General features: G+C 59.8%; 1 protein-coding gene across 1 annotated transcript in view; it reads right to left on the bottom strand.

Moving 5' to 3' along the window:
- The window catches only part of DTX1 (deltex E3 ubiquitin ligase 1), a 31,525-nt gene that overhangs the window by 13,459 nt on the left and 2,292 nt on the right, over positions 1-15,774 (bottom strand). The window contains exon 3 of the mRNA XM_054712787.1: positions 1,346-2,027. Within this exon, the coding sequence (XP_054568762.1) occupies positions 1,346-2,027 (682 nt within the window). The remainder of the gene's footprint in view (positions 1-1,345; positions 2,028-15,774) is intronic.

The following is a 15,774-nucleotide window of genomic DNA, read 5'->3' on the forward strand; positions in this document are numbered from 1 at the left end:
GGTACACAGCCTCTCCAACACGATGGGGAGTCCTGCTCCCATTTCACAGATGGTGAAACTGAGGCTGGATGAAGGGGAGGGACTAGGCCCAGATCTCACGGCTCAGAAGTGGCCAAGAGGGGATTTGAACCTAAGCAGGCTCTCAAGAGGACAGAAGCCACCTCACTTCGGGGTCCCTTCCCTTCTCAAGGCCTCAGTTTCCCTTGGTGAAAGGGGAGGTCTGGAGGAGGTGACCTCAAAGATTGTATCCAGATATGACCTTTGCTGCTCTCAGGTCGTCACGGTCAATCCCCTGGGCCGTGCCATAGTGAAACAAGCAGCGCTGGCTTCTGGTGCCCGCCCCTCCTCTTGGGCATCATGATCCAAACGCCACCTGGTCTTTTCCCCTCTGGGCTGTCCCAAGGTCAAGGTCGTGGCTCCTGGCTCTCATTCCCACTCCCTCAGGGCCTGTTCCTGCTGAAACCAGTCTGGGCGAGCAGCGGGCAGGCTCACTGGGTCCCCAGCCTGGGCTTGGATGCCTTAACGCAGGAATTTCCAATCTCGGTCTGACCTGGGTTCCCTGCCTCGATGAAATCCACTGGGACATCCTGCCAGTTCGTAAAAGATTCCCAAAAAGGGCCATTTTGGTTAAAACAAGAGCAGAGGCGGGTTCCTGCGTGTGACATCTCCTTATCCATCACCCTCTCCTGCCACTATCTCTGGTCACCCCAGGGGTCCCTGGAACCCAGTTTGCAAACCACAGTATCAGGCCAAAGTGACGGTGGTAATTCAGGTGTGGCCTCTGGGGGACTATTTTGGATAAGTGGCCCGTGCTCGCTTGAGCCTTCCCGTGAGATGGGCATGGACGGGGCTGGGGGCGGAAATCATCTAATAATTCAAAGTCAACACAACACAGACTCTGGACCCTACAGGCCTGAGTTTCCACCCCTGCTCTCCCCCTGGGTGACTCGCAGCAGGTACCACACCTCTCCCGGCCTCAGCCTCTCCATCTGTCATGTGGGCGTGACAGGGTTAGCTGGAGTAACAGTCGAGACGATGCAGATCAAGTTCAGCAAATAAACATGGACTGCACACCCTTATTATTGTTGCTCCAGTCCCGCCACTTGTGAACTATAGACCCTCCCCCTCCAGGGTCTTCATCTGTAATTGGGAGTGAGCGGTACCTACCGCACAGGGTCCTCGTGCGTGGAGATAAATGAGTGGAAACGCCTTATGGCGCTTAGTTAAGGCCTGACATAAAGTGAATACTTAATAGATGCTAAATACTGCTTATGCTTATTACTACGATTGTAATTCTCTGCTCCTAGCCCTCTGGGCAGCCACGCCTGCGCCAGGGGCGTCTTACCCGGGCGGGATGGAGGCACGTGCGCTCACGCCGGAGGCGCGCTGGGGTCCGGGCCGGTTGAGGTTGTTCTGGCCCGGGGTGGGCGCGCCGCTGGGGGCGCTCGGGCTCCGCGGGGGCGCCCCGGAGGGCGGCGCAGGTTCGGTGGGGCTGGTGGCGGGCGCGGCCCAGAGCGCGGGGCCGGCGAAGGTGGCGCTGGGGCGCACGGCGAGCGCGCCGGGGGGTCCTCCGGGGGGCGGCGGGGGCGGCGGGAGCGCGGCGGGGGGCGCCTTGCGGCGCTGCGAGGCCAGGATGGCGTTGGAGGCGGCGCGCGTGCTGTTGACCAGCAGGCACTGCTGGCAGGAGCAGGGCTGGCCGGAGCTGGCGCCCACGGGCCACGACTGCGACTTGGGGATGGAGCCCACGGTGAGCGGGTAGGCGAGGTCCAGGCGGCGGCGCAGCCGGCGGCGCCTGCGCGTCTGGCGGTTCATCTGCGACATGCTGTTGAAGTAGATGAGGTAGCAGAAGCCGAGCGACGAGAGGTCGAGCCAGGGGTGCTGCTTCTCGTAGGCGTTCTGGATGGTGATGCAGATGTCCATGTCGTAGGCCGTCCAGGCGCCGCCGTCGTTCTCCCACTCCCACACGATGCCCTTGCCCGGCGCCGACGACGGGTCGTAGAAGTTGCGCCGCACGGGCCGCATGGTGCCTGCGCTCACAAGGGGAGGAGTCAGGGCCGAGGCTGAGGGCGCGCGGAGGGGCAGGAGGGGCAGCACAGACGGGGTGGGTGCGAGCCGTGCAGGGCGGGGATGAGGGTCCACAAAGGTGGTGTCAGGGCAGCACGCGATGCACGTCAGCAAGGCAGGGCGAGGGCAGGACGGGCAGGCTCCCTCCCCCTCCCAGGGGCCAGCCAGGCACCGAACTACATCACGGCCCTGGGGTGGGGGTGGGGGTGGGGAGGGGCTCCCCAGGCAAGGTCAAGCAGAGTCAGCACTCGCGGGGGCAGAGATCCATGCAGACACGTGGGTGGCATGCAGACCCTCATTAGTTCACTCATTCATCCCACCATTCTTTCCTTGGCGCAGTCATTGCTTCCTGCCCTCGTCCACACATTCATATATTCCTCGGTTCACTCATTCAACAATCCTCCACTGGTCCCCTCACCCATGCCCGCGGTCGGCCACCATGCCCTCACTCCATTATCCATGCACGGCCATTCCTTCCTTCACGACCATCCTATTGTAAATGTGCGCCCCGGTCCACATTTCCCTTCCCCTCTCTCCTTCGTCCTCCCTTCTCTCCGTCTGGGATACTTTCTATTTTACCTCCTCGTCTTGCTTTCTGCCTCCTCTGGCCGGAATATCCCCGCCACAATGCAGGGACTTTGTTTTAGTCGCGGCTGTAACCCCAGCACCTACACACAGTCGGGGCTCAAGAGTGGATTCATTAGCTCAGACATGGGCCCCTTCTTCTCACTTCCCTCCTGCCTTTCTGCCTATCCCTGCCCTGGCCCATTCCTGGGTCCACTTATGTGTTTTTTTCCTTCATCTGTTCGTTCGTTTGCGCCTTCCTTTAACAAACATTCGCTGACGTCGGCTCTTTGGGGGACTCCATGCTGAGTGCTCATTCGAAAAGAAACGTAAAAAACACACGGTCACCCAGCCAGGCGGAGACCCAATGCCCCTATTTCAAAGACGAGGGCACTGAGGCTTCGCTCCCAACCCCTGCTCCCGGGCTCCCAGAGCTCCAGGTGCCCCCCGAGAGCACGGCTCCATGGGACACTGGGTTAAGGAGACATAACCCAACGCCCAGGCTGCAGGACTTCTCAGAGCCTTTGGCCTGCCCTGGCCTGGGGCCAGCGTGGAAACACTCTGGCTGCGCTCATCTGGCACGCCCGCGGACAATGGCAAACCTGCCTGCTCCTCCGCTGTGGGCAAGTCCCTTAGGCCCCCCGAGGTTTCAGTGGTTCCTCCCCATCTCGAAAGCGAAGGTGATGCTAGTTTGTGACTCACCCTGCCCCTCTCACCTAGGGCTGCTGGGAGGATTCGGTGAGAAGAGCCACAGAGCACAGGGTGTGGGCGGGGCCCCGGGGCCGGGAGGCAGGCTGACCTCATTTCAGGTCCTGACTTTCCAGCTTTATGAAGATGGTCAGGCGACTCAACGTCTCTGAGCCTCCCTGTCCGCATCTCTAAAATGGGCACAAGCAGGCTTTCCTTGTGGGGCTGATAAAAGGAACCATCACGACAAAGACTGCCTCGTCTCTGATGATTCTAAAGTTGGTCATTTCCCGACACATCTTCTCCGCTGAGAGCCAGGCGCGTGTGTCCAGTTGCCCCCTCGGCACCTTCCTGACCTTAGTTCCGCTAAAGCACAGCTCCGATCTGTCCCCACCCGAACCCGCTCCTCCTCAAGTCTTCTTTGCTGCGTTACTGGAAGCTCTGTCCTTCCCGCTGCTTGCGCCACCAAACCCCCAAACGTGGGCTTCGCTTCTTCCCTCATACCCCATGTCTAGTCTCTCAGTAAATCCAGTCACCTCCACCTTCAGATACCTCCCACCTCGGACCCTTCCCCTCCCACGGCACCGGTCCTCCCCACCCCGAGCCGCTGCCTGTCTCCCGCCTGGACCATCGCTGTAGACTCGTGGCCGGTCTCTGCTTCTGGCCGTGCCTTCTGTACCGTGTTCCCCACATGGCAGCCGGAGGGACCCTGCTCAGTGCGAGGCAGCTGGCATCCTTCTTCTGCCCCCAACCCTCCCCGGCTCCCGTGGCATGAAAGTCCTGGCCATGACCTATGAGGCCCCACGTGGTCCACACAGTGCCCCGCTCACTCCACTCCAGCCCCCTCACCTGCTTGCTGCTCCTCAAACACCCCAAACGCTGCCAGCCTCAGGGCCTTTGCATTCGCTGTCCCCTCCCCGGGAAAAGGCATAGCCACGCCTAGAAGCTCCCATCGTTCCCTCCCTCCTTTCTCTCAGATCTCCGTTCAAGACCTTCCCAGACCCCCGGAACGGCTGCCCTCCCTTTCCCATCCGCCTGGCTCCTAGCACGGCCTGCCCTGACGTATCAGCTGCACACTGTCTCCCCTCTCTGTCACCGCCCACGAGGCCGTCAGCCCACGGGGACAGAGATCTTGATTGCTTTGCTCGTGGCTGCTGCATCCCAAGGGTCTAGCACGGTGCCTGGCACACAGCAGGCCCTCACGACCGTGTTTCCATTGGTAGTTGGCATCCCCCAGGGAGCCTGGCCCAGGAATCTGCAGCCAGATGGGTGGGGACCCATCATGATCCACCCCCCTTTCCCCCACACTCCACTTGCTCAGATTCCTCTGACTGTTCTCACTTGGGTCCTGCTCTCTCTCTGTTCGAATTTATTTTTTAAGTACATTTTTTTATTGATTTCAGAGAGGAAGGGAGAGGGAGATAGAAACATCAATGATGAGAGTGAACCATTGATGGGCTGCCTCCTGCACGCCCCCCACTGAGGATCGAGCCCGCAACCCCGGGCATGTGCCCTGATCAGGAATTGAACCGTGACCTCCTGGGTCATAGGTCAATGCTCAACCACGGTGCCACGCTGGCTGGCTCTCTCTGTTAGAACTTAGAATCCAAGGGCTATGGACTTGCTCTACCCTGTGTCAGCCGCCTAGACCCCAAGAGCTGAGGAAATCGAGGCACAGAGCTGCAGCTGCTGGTGTGGGAGAAGCAGGGAGGGGATGGGTCCCTGGGCTCCTGTGATGTTCCAACCAATCACATGAAAAGTTCCCCAGGGCCTCCGGGCAGCCTCCTTCGGATGTCTGATTTATCATTTTAATGGAGTGTGTGCATATTGATTTTTTTTCCCTTGACAACAGTGTTCTTCCAGGGCAGGCCTGAGAGGGGATGACTTAGAGGGGAAATCCCAGGTCCTGTTCCTGCCTCTGCTCCCGAGTGCTGGTCTTCTCCTCCCAGGGCCTCAGTTTCCCTGTCTGCAAAATGGGGGCTCATGAGAGATTGATCTTCAGGTCTGATATGCCTAAAGTAGCGCCCTTAGCCTCCTGCAGAGGGTCAAGGTGCTATGTTACCTGGAAGGTGTGAGCCCTGGATGGGAAGGGAAGGAAAGAGAAGGGATGGGGACTCGCTTTATTTAACCACCTCTGGGTGCCAAGTCTTGGGACCGGCAGAGCAGGGTCAGGTGTGGGAGATGCAGAGTGAAGTGGTTGAAACAACTCAGAAGTCTCACAGGCCAGGTGCAAATTCTGGATCCACATATAGCCTCAGGGTTCTCATCTGTAAAATGGGGGTAGTGACACCAACTGTGGGACAAAGTGAGATAGTGTATGTCATGGGTGCTTGGCAGAGCGCTGGGCTAGAGTAAGTGCCAGGTGGACGTTAGCGAAGATGCCTGTTGTTATTACACAATTACCCACATTCACCCTCTCCCAGCCCTTGTTCACTTTGCAAACTCCTATTCACCCAACAAAACCCTCCACACGCTCATCTCCTCCAGGAAGTGCTTTTCTGTTCACGGCTGTATACAGCTCTTCTTGCATGTCTACCCTTGTACTGTGATTCAGTTATTCGTTTTTGTTCTTAATCGTCCTCACTGGTTGATGGCTTTGAGGAGGATAAGGACCAGATCGGTGTTACCAGTACGAGGCACAAAGCCCGGCACAAAGGAGGCATCTGCAACGGAAACAGGCAGCCTCCTTGGCACAGGTCAGGGCTCAGATGGCGGGGAAGGAGGAGGAGGAGGCGTGTTCATGGAGAGGGAGTGGAGACTGGACCAGGAGCCAAAGCACACAGGGGCCCCTGGGGCCAGGGCTGGGGACAAGGTTCCGGAGGGCAGCCTTGGCCAGCTCTACAACAAAGGACTCTGGGAGCTCCTCTGGGCCTGGCCAGAGCCCGCCCGCCCGCCCAGTCGGCCCTCTCTCCAGGGCTCTATTTACCAGGTATCGATTTTCCTGCCTGTTTACTGGTAGTTATTAAAGGCTGCGTCCCCGGAGTCCTTTTCAAACGAGATTGGAACCTGGAGAGCCGGAGTAATTAGGGCAGCTGCCGTCCTCCCGCCGGAGCGCTGCGCCCCACCACGCCCGCTGCTGCCCGCCCGTCCACCTCTCCCGCTGGCCCTGGCCCCGCACCAGGCCGAGGGGGGCCAGCTGGCTCCCTGGTGACCTGCCTGGGCTGCAATCTCGAGGTGTTCCAGGGAGCAGAGGCGGAAATAATGCCTTCTCCGCCACCGCGGCCTTGGCCTAGATTTTCAGCCAGAACAATGGGTCTAAGATGGGGCTGGAGGTTCTTCAGCCCGGGAGTCGGGGAGGGCCTCAGCCCGGCGGCGTGGAGGGCGGCTGGGCTTTCTCACTGACCCACTCGCTGGGTGTCCTTGAGCAGGCCCCGCCCCTCCCGCCTCCTGGGCCTCGAGGGCGCCCGGCTGTGCTGGCCGCCAGGGCCTGTCCCCATGGCAGTGCGGAGCGCGGGTCAGGCACGCTCCATTTCTGGGCCTGTTTTTGTGCGTCTGCTTTTGTTGTCTGTCCCCCACCCCCTCCTCCGTTCCTTAGGAATGTTTGGTTGCAAAATTCCAATCTTGTTCCAGCTGAACCGAGGGGAAAGAGGCTTTGGCCGAAGGTCAGCGGGAGGGTTGCAGGAGCTGGGCCCCCTGAGACCGGGTGTGGGGGCGGCCGCAGCCACGGCCGCCAGTGACCAGTTCACGCCTGGGGCAGAGACAAGAGAGAGATGGAGACCCAGAGAGAGAGAGGGAGAGATAGGCACCGAGACAGAGACCACAGGCGAGAGAGACTGCCAGAGGCCAAGATCAAAGTGGGAGCCGCTGGGGCAGATATAGGACAGCTGCGGAGAGAGAGCCAGTTTGGGAGACATAAAGAAACAAAATCCCCAAACCGCGAGGCTGAGACGGTAGAGTGAGAACAAGGGAGTGAGGCCAGGAGATGGGGAGCGGAGAGGAGAGACCATGAGGCGAACAGTAGCTACGGGACTGTCAACAGAGCCAGTGTTGACGGAGCACCCACAACGGCCAGGTGCTGTGCTCAGTACTTTCCTTGCGCGAACTCACTTTATGCTCACAGGGTCTCTTCCAGGGAGGGACCAGCATTTATTTCTGTTTTACAGAGGAGGCAACCAAGGCCCAGAGAAGTGTAATCTTGGGGGGCTGGGAAGGATGCTCCATTCCTGTATTCAAGGAAAGGCCAGGAATGGACTGGTGCTTAGGGGTTCAACTCGGCTTAGTGGTAGCCCGGCCTAGGATACCTCCAGCGACGGGGAACTCACTACCTCAGCTTTGCCCTCAGCTTTGCGGTGAGAGCTTCCTGCTCTGAGAACGTGGTCCCGATCTGACCCTCTGCCTGCAGGTCGGTGTGTGGGTGTCTCAGGACCCAGCTTTTTGCCTCAAGAAGAAGCTATCTCTGTAGAGAAATGAGGGGCCCCTGAGCCCTCCTGCCTGCCCCTCAGCCTCCAAAGGGTTCCTTCCCCGGCCCAGCAGGGAGCCCTCCCCCGGGGGTGGCTTCCCGGAGGGAAGTGACCTCAGCTTGGGGGCCCGCAGACCCTGACGGGAAGGGGCCTGTGGGAGGCAGTCATGGGACATCCTGTCAGGTGGGGGAGTCCCGCGGCAGGCGGAGGCCCGTGACTAGGGGCTGGGCAGAGGGTTAAGCATGAACTGAGCACCCACTGGATGCCGGGCCCCAGAAGGGACTTGGCCGAATCCTCCACCAACCCAGAAGTAACCCTAACAACTGTCTGCATTCAGAGAACTCACGTTGTGACCCAGCGCGTCTCCCTTAACGCCCCCCCCCCCCCAACCCCCAAACTGAGGACCCTCAGGGCTGGCTGACTCCCAGGACTCCTTGGGAGGCACGGAGGTCTGGCTGGGGCAGGGGCCCGGCTGGGGTCCGAACTGCAGTCTGCGGCCAGGTGCCACCCCTCCGCCCTGGGATCAATAATCCCGCAGTGTTCTATTTCCACCAAGCTCTCCCAGTGGGCTTGTCAGGCTGAGCAACAGCCCATTAGCGGTTTCTGCACGTCTGAGGCTGGCCAGGCTCCGCAGGGTCCGCTGGCTGCTGGGCCAGGGCAGTGGGGATGGAGGGGGAGGGGGAGGGGGCTCTCCAGCCGTGCCCGGGGAGGCCGAGGGGCTGCAGGGCAGTCAGAGAGGTCACCACCTTCACCCTGAGGCCGCTGGCCGCCGGAAGCTGGCTCTCCCCACTTTACGGTTCTGTGTGGGGTCTTCCCAGTCATCTGGCTCCCAATCCATTTGGGTTTTTAAAACTTATTCTTATTTTTAAAAATATATATATTTTTTATTGATTTCAGAGAGGAAGGGAGAGGAAGAGAGAGATGGAAACATCAATGACGAGAGAGACTCATTGATCGGCTGCCTCCTGCACATTCCCCACTGGAGATTGAGCCTGCAACCTGGGCCTGTGCCTTGACCGGGGAATAGAACCGTGACCTCCTGGTTCATAGGTTGATGCTCAACCACTGAGCCAGGCCGTCTGGGTTCCATTTGGGTTTAGACCCCCTGGCATAGTGGCAATGACCAGGCATTTAAACATTGGGGTGGGCTCGCTCAAGCCTGGATTTCAACGACACCAAGATATCCAAAGATGTGGCCACAAGGATTGGCCTTCTTGGCAAGGGTTCATGGAAGCTGAGCCACAGTGGCCTCGTTCGTGTCTTCAAGTATTTATTGAGCACCTACTGTGTGCCAGGCACCAGAGAACAACATTTGAAAACCTTTGCCTTCCCAGCCACTGCACACACTTCTGTTAGCTGCCCAGGCCTGTAACCATCTCAATTCCCAGTCTCTGTCTAGATGGGGAAACTGATTCTGAGAGAGAGAGAGGGAGAGAGAGGGAGAGAGAGAGTGAGTGTGTGTGTGTCATGGCCCAAATCACTTACAAATTAGAGGTACACCTTGACCCCAGGCCCCTTGACTCCCATTCCCACAGGACCCGGTGACCAGCACCTGGAATGAATGAAGCTTTGTTCCCCAGAAGAGAAGAGTGGGAAGGGCTCCAGAACGGTGTGATTTCGGGTAAATTCGAGGTCTCCCCCGGCGCTCGGCTTGCCGTCGGAGGGAGCAGGGATGAGGGCTGGTGGCGGCAGGCCCAGCCTGTCACCGGGAGAGGGTGGCTGTGCCGCGGCTGCTGGCAGGACCGTGGTGGCCGCCAGTGCTGCCTCCTCTGACTGCCTCGTCCTTTGTTCTGCGTTTCAGGGCGCTCAGCTCCAGGCCTGGTGCCCGACTCCCTCCGGGACCCCATCACCTGCCGGCCACTCCTGCCTGGGCAGGTGGAGGTGGCAGCCTGGCGCAGCTCCAGAGAGACAATGGGAGGAGCCCAGAGAGGTAGGCATTTGGCTCGAATGGGCGCAGCCACACAGGACCTGGGGCTCCTGAGGCTGCAGGGTCGGGAATAGCCCCGCGTCCCGGCACCTCCTCAGTGTGCGGCTCCTGTGGCACCTGCCACCTCACCCACCAGAACAGAAGGCTCTGAGGGCAGCAGTCTGTGTCTTCCTACTCACTCTGCACCCATGGTACTAAGGACCGTGTCTGGCACACAGTAGGTGCTCATTAAATTCCCGCTGAATAAATGAATTACTACTGACCAAAATCCCACGCGGTGTAGTTGGACCCATATTAGAGGGGGAAACTGAGGCTGAGGGAGGGAATGTGGTTTACCCAAAGTCACACCCCTCCCCGCCCCCATCCCTGGAGAGCAGCTAGGAAGTCTGGAGTCTGGGCCTCACCAACTAGGCTCCCTGAGGCAGACAGCTCCAGATCTGGGGCCCCATGTTCTTGGCTGGTATCAGTCAGGGGCAGCGGGGAGGCTGGATGGGATGGTGGGGGGGGGGCAGTCAGCTGTCCTGGGGAGCGGTTCCCACGGAGCGTGATAAAGGCATGAGAGGAAGGAGGAAGACAGACGTGGCGGGAGGGAGGTCTTGGAGGGCTCTGGGCACCTCCACACCCTGACAACTCCACGCTGAGGAGGAAGCTAGGGACCCATTGTCCACAGCCTGAATGGGCGCCGCCCCTGTGACCAGCCCTGCCCATCCCCTTCCCACGCTGGCCCCTCCTCACCACCCGCTCACCACATCCTCTGTCACCTCCCCATAGAACCCCATGCCTCCCCTACACGCTCACCTTCTTCATCACCCTCGGTCACAGCCCCCACGGCATCCCTGTCACCTCTCCCATCACCTCCCCACGACAGACAGCGCTGTTACCCTCCCCAGCTGACCCGCTTCTTCGTGCCCCCTCCCTCCACCTTACCATGAGTAGCTCCAATCACAGCCCCCATGGCCTCCCATCCCTCCCCCACCCCAGCTCTCATCGCCTTCCCCATCACCTCCCTACTCCAGCCCATCACCTCCCATCACAGCTTCTATCACCTCCCGCATCTCTAGGTCGGACTCTACAGCTCCCTTAGACCCATGAGGCTGGAGGGCTGGGAGAGAGCAGGAGAGGATGGAGAGGGGAGAAGGGGGACAGGAGCGTGAGGGGGGAGAGAGGGGCCGGGAGGAGGATCTGACCCAGGATCCCGCACCCCTAACCCTGCAGGAGTGGGCAGAGCCCTGACGGCGCTGTCCAAGGTGCTGGGACCGGCGGGGTGGGCGCTTGCCGACCGGAATCTGAATCCCCGGCCCACCTCTTCCTTGCTGGGGCGGGTGGCTCCCTCTGCGCCTCAGCCTTGCTAAGTGACAAAGGGGGCGATGCCTGCTGGCTGGTGGCGAGAGCCCGCGGACTGTGAGGAAGTGTCTGCCTCAGCTCCAGCTCCGGCCTCTGAGGACCCGTAATTAACAGGGCTGGTTCTGCAGCGTGGCTCTGGGTCCCTTGGGGCCTGACCACTAAAAAGCAGCAGCTGGCAGCCCAGCCAGGCCCCAGGGGACCCAAGAGGCCTCCCTTCCCCCCTCCCCCCTCCTCCTCTCTCCTGTCACAGCCTCCCACCCCACCCGGGCCCCAGGTCTTGTCCGGGATCTTGCTGACGCTGTTCCCTCCACCTCAAAGCGTTCCTCAAACCATACAGACCTGCCGAGGACTCCCCCTCCAGGAAGTGTGGGCCTCAGGCACACACTTCCCCCATCGCCCGCCCCAGGTACCTCTCCTATGAGGCACTTACGTGTTTCCTACTTGAGCGTGAGTGCTAATTACGTGCAAAGTGATGTTCTTTGTGCTTTCCCTGTATTACCTCATGTAATCCTCACGACAACCCTCTCTGGCAGGGCCTATTCTTGTTCCCATTTTAGGGCAAGGAACGGAGGCTCCGAGAGGGGGAGGGGCTTGCCCGTGGTCACAGAGCCCCCCAAGATCTCTATCTGTGGCCTCACGGTCAGAGGGCTCAGCTGCTATTCCCATCATTTTCTCGGCCGTTGCCTCCCCTGGGCTCCTACATGCATTAGGCAGGGGTCCCCAGGACCCAGCCCAGGGCCTGGCCCTGAGCAGGCACCTCTGACTGTAAATAAAAGTGAGGATGGACTGATGGTGTCAGAAGAGACTCCGGAGCCAGACAAGCAGCCAGAGGCCAAAAGGTGGGGGTGGGGGGGGTGGGGAGGAGGCTCTGCAATGGTGGAAATGGAGGCAGTGTGACAGGTGGGAATGAAAGACACCCGTGTGTGGACGAACCTGCACCACATGGAACAGACACCTCCCCACCCAAACATGCATAACCCTCTCGCCCTGATGTCAGGCCCAGCGCCCTGTGCCTCCGTGCTTGGCTGGGAGAGGGTCCCAAAGGGTCCTGCAACGAGGGAGCTGGCCCTGGAGGCCTCTGGGTTGCACTGGCTGTTCCTGACTTGGTAGAAACCCTGACAACAAATCCCAACTCGGTTCTCAAGGGGGGAAGGGAGAGGGGACTTTCTCAGCCCAGCATTGAAGGTCACCTTGTTCTTCATCCCTGAGAACTGTTTGAAAGGCCTGGGTTCCAGCTTGGGATGGCTGGGCTGTGTTACCCTGGGCAGGTTACTCACCCTCTCTGAGCCTCAGTCTTCTATCTGTACAATGACCTGCCTAGGAGTCTACATTCCGGCCGTGTTTTCCCTGGTGATGACTGCTCCTCCTTCCGGCCGGCCCCACCCAGTCTCCCACCACCTCCCATCACAGCTATAGGTCGGACTCTTCAGACAGATGTGCCCATAAAGGCGGGGACCGGGCCTGAGTGGAGCCCAGGCCCCCCATCCAAGGGATGGTGTGGGCTTGGGAGATTCGGAAGCCAGGGGCCACCTGTTACTCCAGCCTGGCAGCTTGGGAGCGCAGGCACAGTCGTGGTTTGAGCCTTGGGGACAGCAGTTGTGGATGGTCCCCAGCCTGGCCTCCCCCAGCCTCAGCTGTCCCAGCTACAGAATGGGCAGAAGGCTGCCATACGCTCCCCCAGCCGCAGAGGGAGAGGAGGGTGGGAGACACCGGCAGTCAGAAAGGTGCCCCTCCGCCCTGCCCCCGCCACGGGAGCCCAGGGAGGAATCTGGGAATTGCCGGGAAAGCGGCTAAGTCACATCTCTGTCCAGCTGTGGGGACCGCGTGGAAAACCCAGGCTCCGGGGGAAGGGGTGGGGCTGGCAAATGCCCCTCCGGGGGGGGTCATGTGGCCCAGGGTCACCGCATTCCCCGCCACATGGACCTGCCAGGCTTCAAAGGGAACCTCACATGCCGTGGGGAGCAATGGCAGCAGCCCATGAGGGAGAGGTGAGGGGGCGCCGGCTGAACAAACAGCAGCCCCGGCCTGCGGTCCAAGCCTGTCACCTGGATTTCCTTTCCCGGCGGCGTTCACGCGGGCTGGTGCTGTGTGTGCCACACCCGCACACACCACAGGCCTGCATCTCAGCATACGCCGCGCCGGGCGAGCCGTGGCACCAGTGCTGGCTTGCTCCACGTGCAGGATAAGAACATGATGGGCAGGGGTTGGCACCCTGCAGCCCAGGCCACTGCCTTCCGCCTGCTTTTGTGCGGCTCGCGAGCTGAGCGTGAGAACACGGCCGCCTTCATTCATCTACACACCTTCCCTGCTCCTACGCTACCGCGGCGGCGGCGGCGGCGAGCTGTTTCAGCAGAGACTGTGGGGCCCACACAGGCCAAAAAGGTCCTGTCTGACCTTCTTGGGAAGCCTGCTGGCTCCAATGTTAGGGCACTAGCAAAGCTGGGCATGCTGCTGTATCCCCCAAGTTCAAGTTCGGCCTCAAGGGACGTGTCAAGAATTTTACAATGACAAGATCTAGATAGAAGCTGTGTCTATTTCAGTACATATATGCAAGCTTTGGGTTTTACAACTTTATATTGTTTTGTGGGGGGGGAGGGAGGGAGGGGGAGAGAGAGAGAGAGAGGAGGAAAGAGAAGGGAAGAGAAGAGAAGAGAAGAGAAGAGAAGAGAAGAGAAGAGAAGAGAAGAGAAGAGAAGAGAGAATCATTTTAAGATTTAGGCTCTGCCACTCGTCTTGTGCATCCATAATATTCAGCACACGATCAGTCAAGGTTTGTGGGATAAAATAACAGGCTTGGTTCTTTCCATTAACCCAACAACCTTCCTCGCATAGCGACGCTGTTGTCCATTTCATAGATGTGGAAACTGAGGCCTGGGGAGGTGAGGACACCTGCCTGAGGGTCTTCCCTGGACCATTAGCAATGAGGACAAGATGTCCTGGGAGAAGTGGGGCGCACACTAGGACATGTCCGGTGGGGAGGCATCGTGCCCCGCCCTCTAGCAGTTTGCCAGGCTTTCGAGGTCCCCCACCAGCCCCATAGGTTCCCAGTCTTCCTCCCTCGCTGGGGTCTGGGCAGGCTCCCAGGAGCCCACGGAGGGATGAGGGCTTTTTTCCCTTTTCCGGCAAACAGGGGCAGGTGTGGAGTGAGCAGTTCCGGGAGGGGGTGTGGGGAAGGGACTGACGCTGAACCTCTGGGGCACCCAGAGAGGCTGCGCTGTGGCCGAGGTGCGGCGGAGAGGAAGGGCCTGCTGAAGGGGGGAATGGAGGAGCGAGGACCCCAAGTGGGGGTGCTGTGAAGAGAAAAGGGCCCCAACACAGGGGTGGGGGGGATCAAAGACAAATTGGCCAGCTAGGCAGCCTTGGGTGGGACTACCCCTGTTCTAAGGAACCCAACTCCCCACACCAGACCCTGGAACATTTCCATCCAGCACTAGCTCTGAATCTGCAGAAAACACCAAACTCGGAGCCGCGAGAAAAGCCACCTCCTGCGGCCGACCTCAGCCTCCGGGAGAAACCAGAGCATGGTGATTTGTTCGAAACATTTAAAGTCCTTCTCGTGGCCGTCCAGGCCGGGCTCCCACCTCATCTTGTGTCGCCTTCCCCACAATTACGCACCAAACGCAATGGATTTGGACGCCCTCTCCTCCCTACCACAGGGCCTTTGCACTGTCCCCCCTGCCCGGAACACTGCGCCCTTCACTCACTCTTCAAACTCCTGTTCTAACACCCCTTCCTCAATGAGCCCTCCGTGACCAGCCCGAGGCCAGGTTTATTTCACGCTCGCAGACCTGCAGCCGATGATCTGTGAGATTACGTGTGTGTTTGCTCTCCGACTGCACCAACTCCACCGGGACCTCCAGCCGAGGGCCCCCGTGGTGACCCTCTGCTCAGGGCCGGCTCCTGGCCGTGGCCTAGGGCCCCGCACAGGGTCGGACACACAGCAGGAAATGAATAAACGGTCACATGGTGGCGGGAATGAAAGCTCGCACGCCAGGGGCCGCAGTCAGTGCCCGGAGTTATGGGAACATAGATGTTCTGAGAAGTAACGTCAATAAACCATTTGTTGTGGTTTCCACACTCGGTGACCATTCGGTGGGCACCGCGCAGCGTCCTAGAGCAGAGTGACCCTCCGGCACGTGGCGGTGATGGCCCCGTTCTGGATCTGCCTGTCCCGTGGGTCCGCCGTGCGACGCAGGTGGCTACTGAGCACTTGCTAGTGGCTAGCAGGACCGAGGCACTGAATTTTAAATTGTGTTTAACTTTCATTCATGTGAATTTCAATAGCCACCTGGGGTTCGTGGCTGCCGTATGGGACGGCACGGTTCTAGAGAGAAGGGACGTGTCCTACTGTCTGTTCCATGTGGTTCTGCCATCCAGGGATTCCCAGCAAAGCCCCCAAACCCCCACCAACTGGCCCTCGGGATCGATCAGGACAAGGATCCGTCGGCAGCCTCCAGGAGGCCGGGCCTCACCATCCCGCACTGCCCACCAGCTTGGCACAGAGACCACCAGGCAACGACGCGGGGAGATGGCCACGGTGATGGCACGTCTCCGGAACCAAAATGCCGGGACTGGGCCTCCCCATTTTTATCGCTATTGTCACCTCTCACACCACCGCCAAGACTGCCACCAACCTCATTCTCTCCATCACCACCACCCCATCTCATCGACCCCCAGACAACCACCAACACAGCCGTCAGCACCACAATCGCTACTCCCACCACCGACTCTCTCTCCTCCGTCATTACGGCCCCGCCCCCCATCAACACCACCAGCATCATACCATCC

The sequence above is a fragment of the Eptesicus fuscus genome, chromosome 23, assembly GCF_027574615.1.
Source record: "Eptesicus fuscus isolate TK198812 chromosome 23, DD_ASM_mEF_20220401, whole genome shotgun sequence".
Classification (NCBI taxonomy): Eukaryota; Metazoa; Chordata; class Mammalia; order Chiroptera; family Vespertilionidae; genus Eptesicus; species Eptesicus fuscus.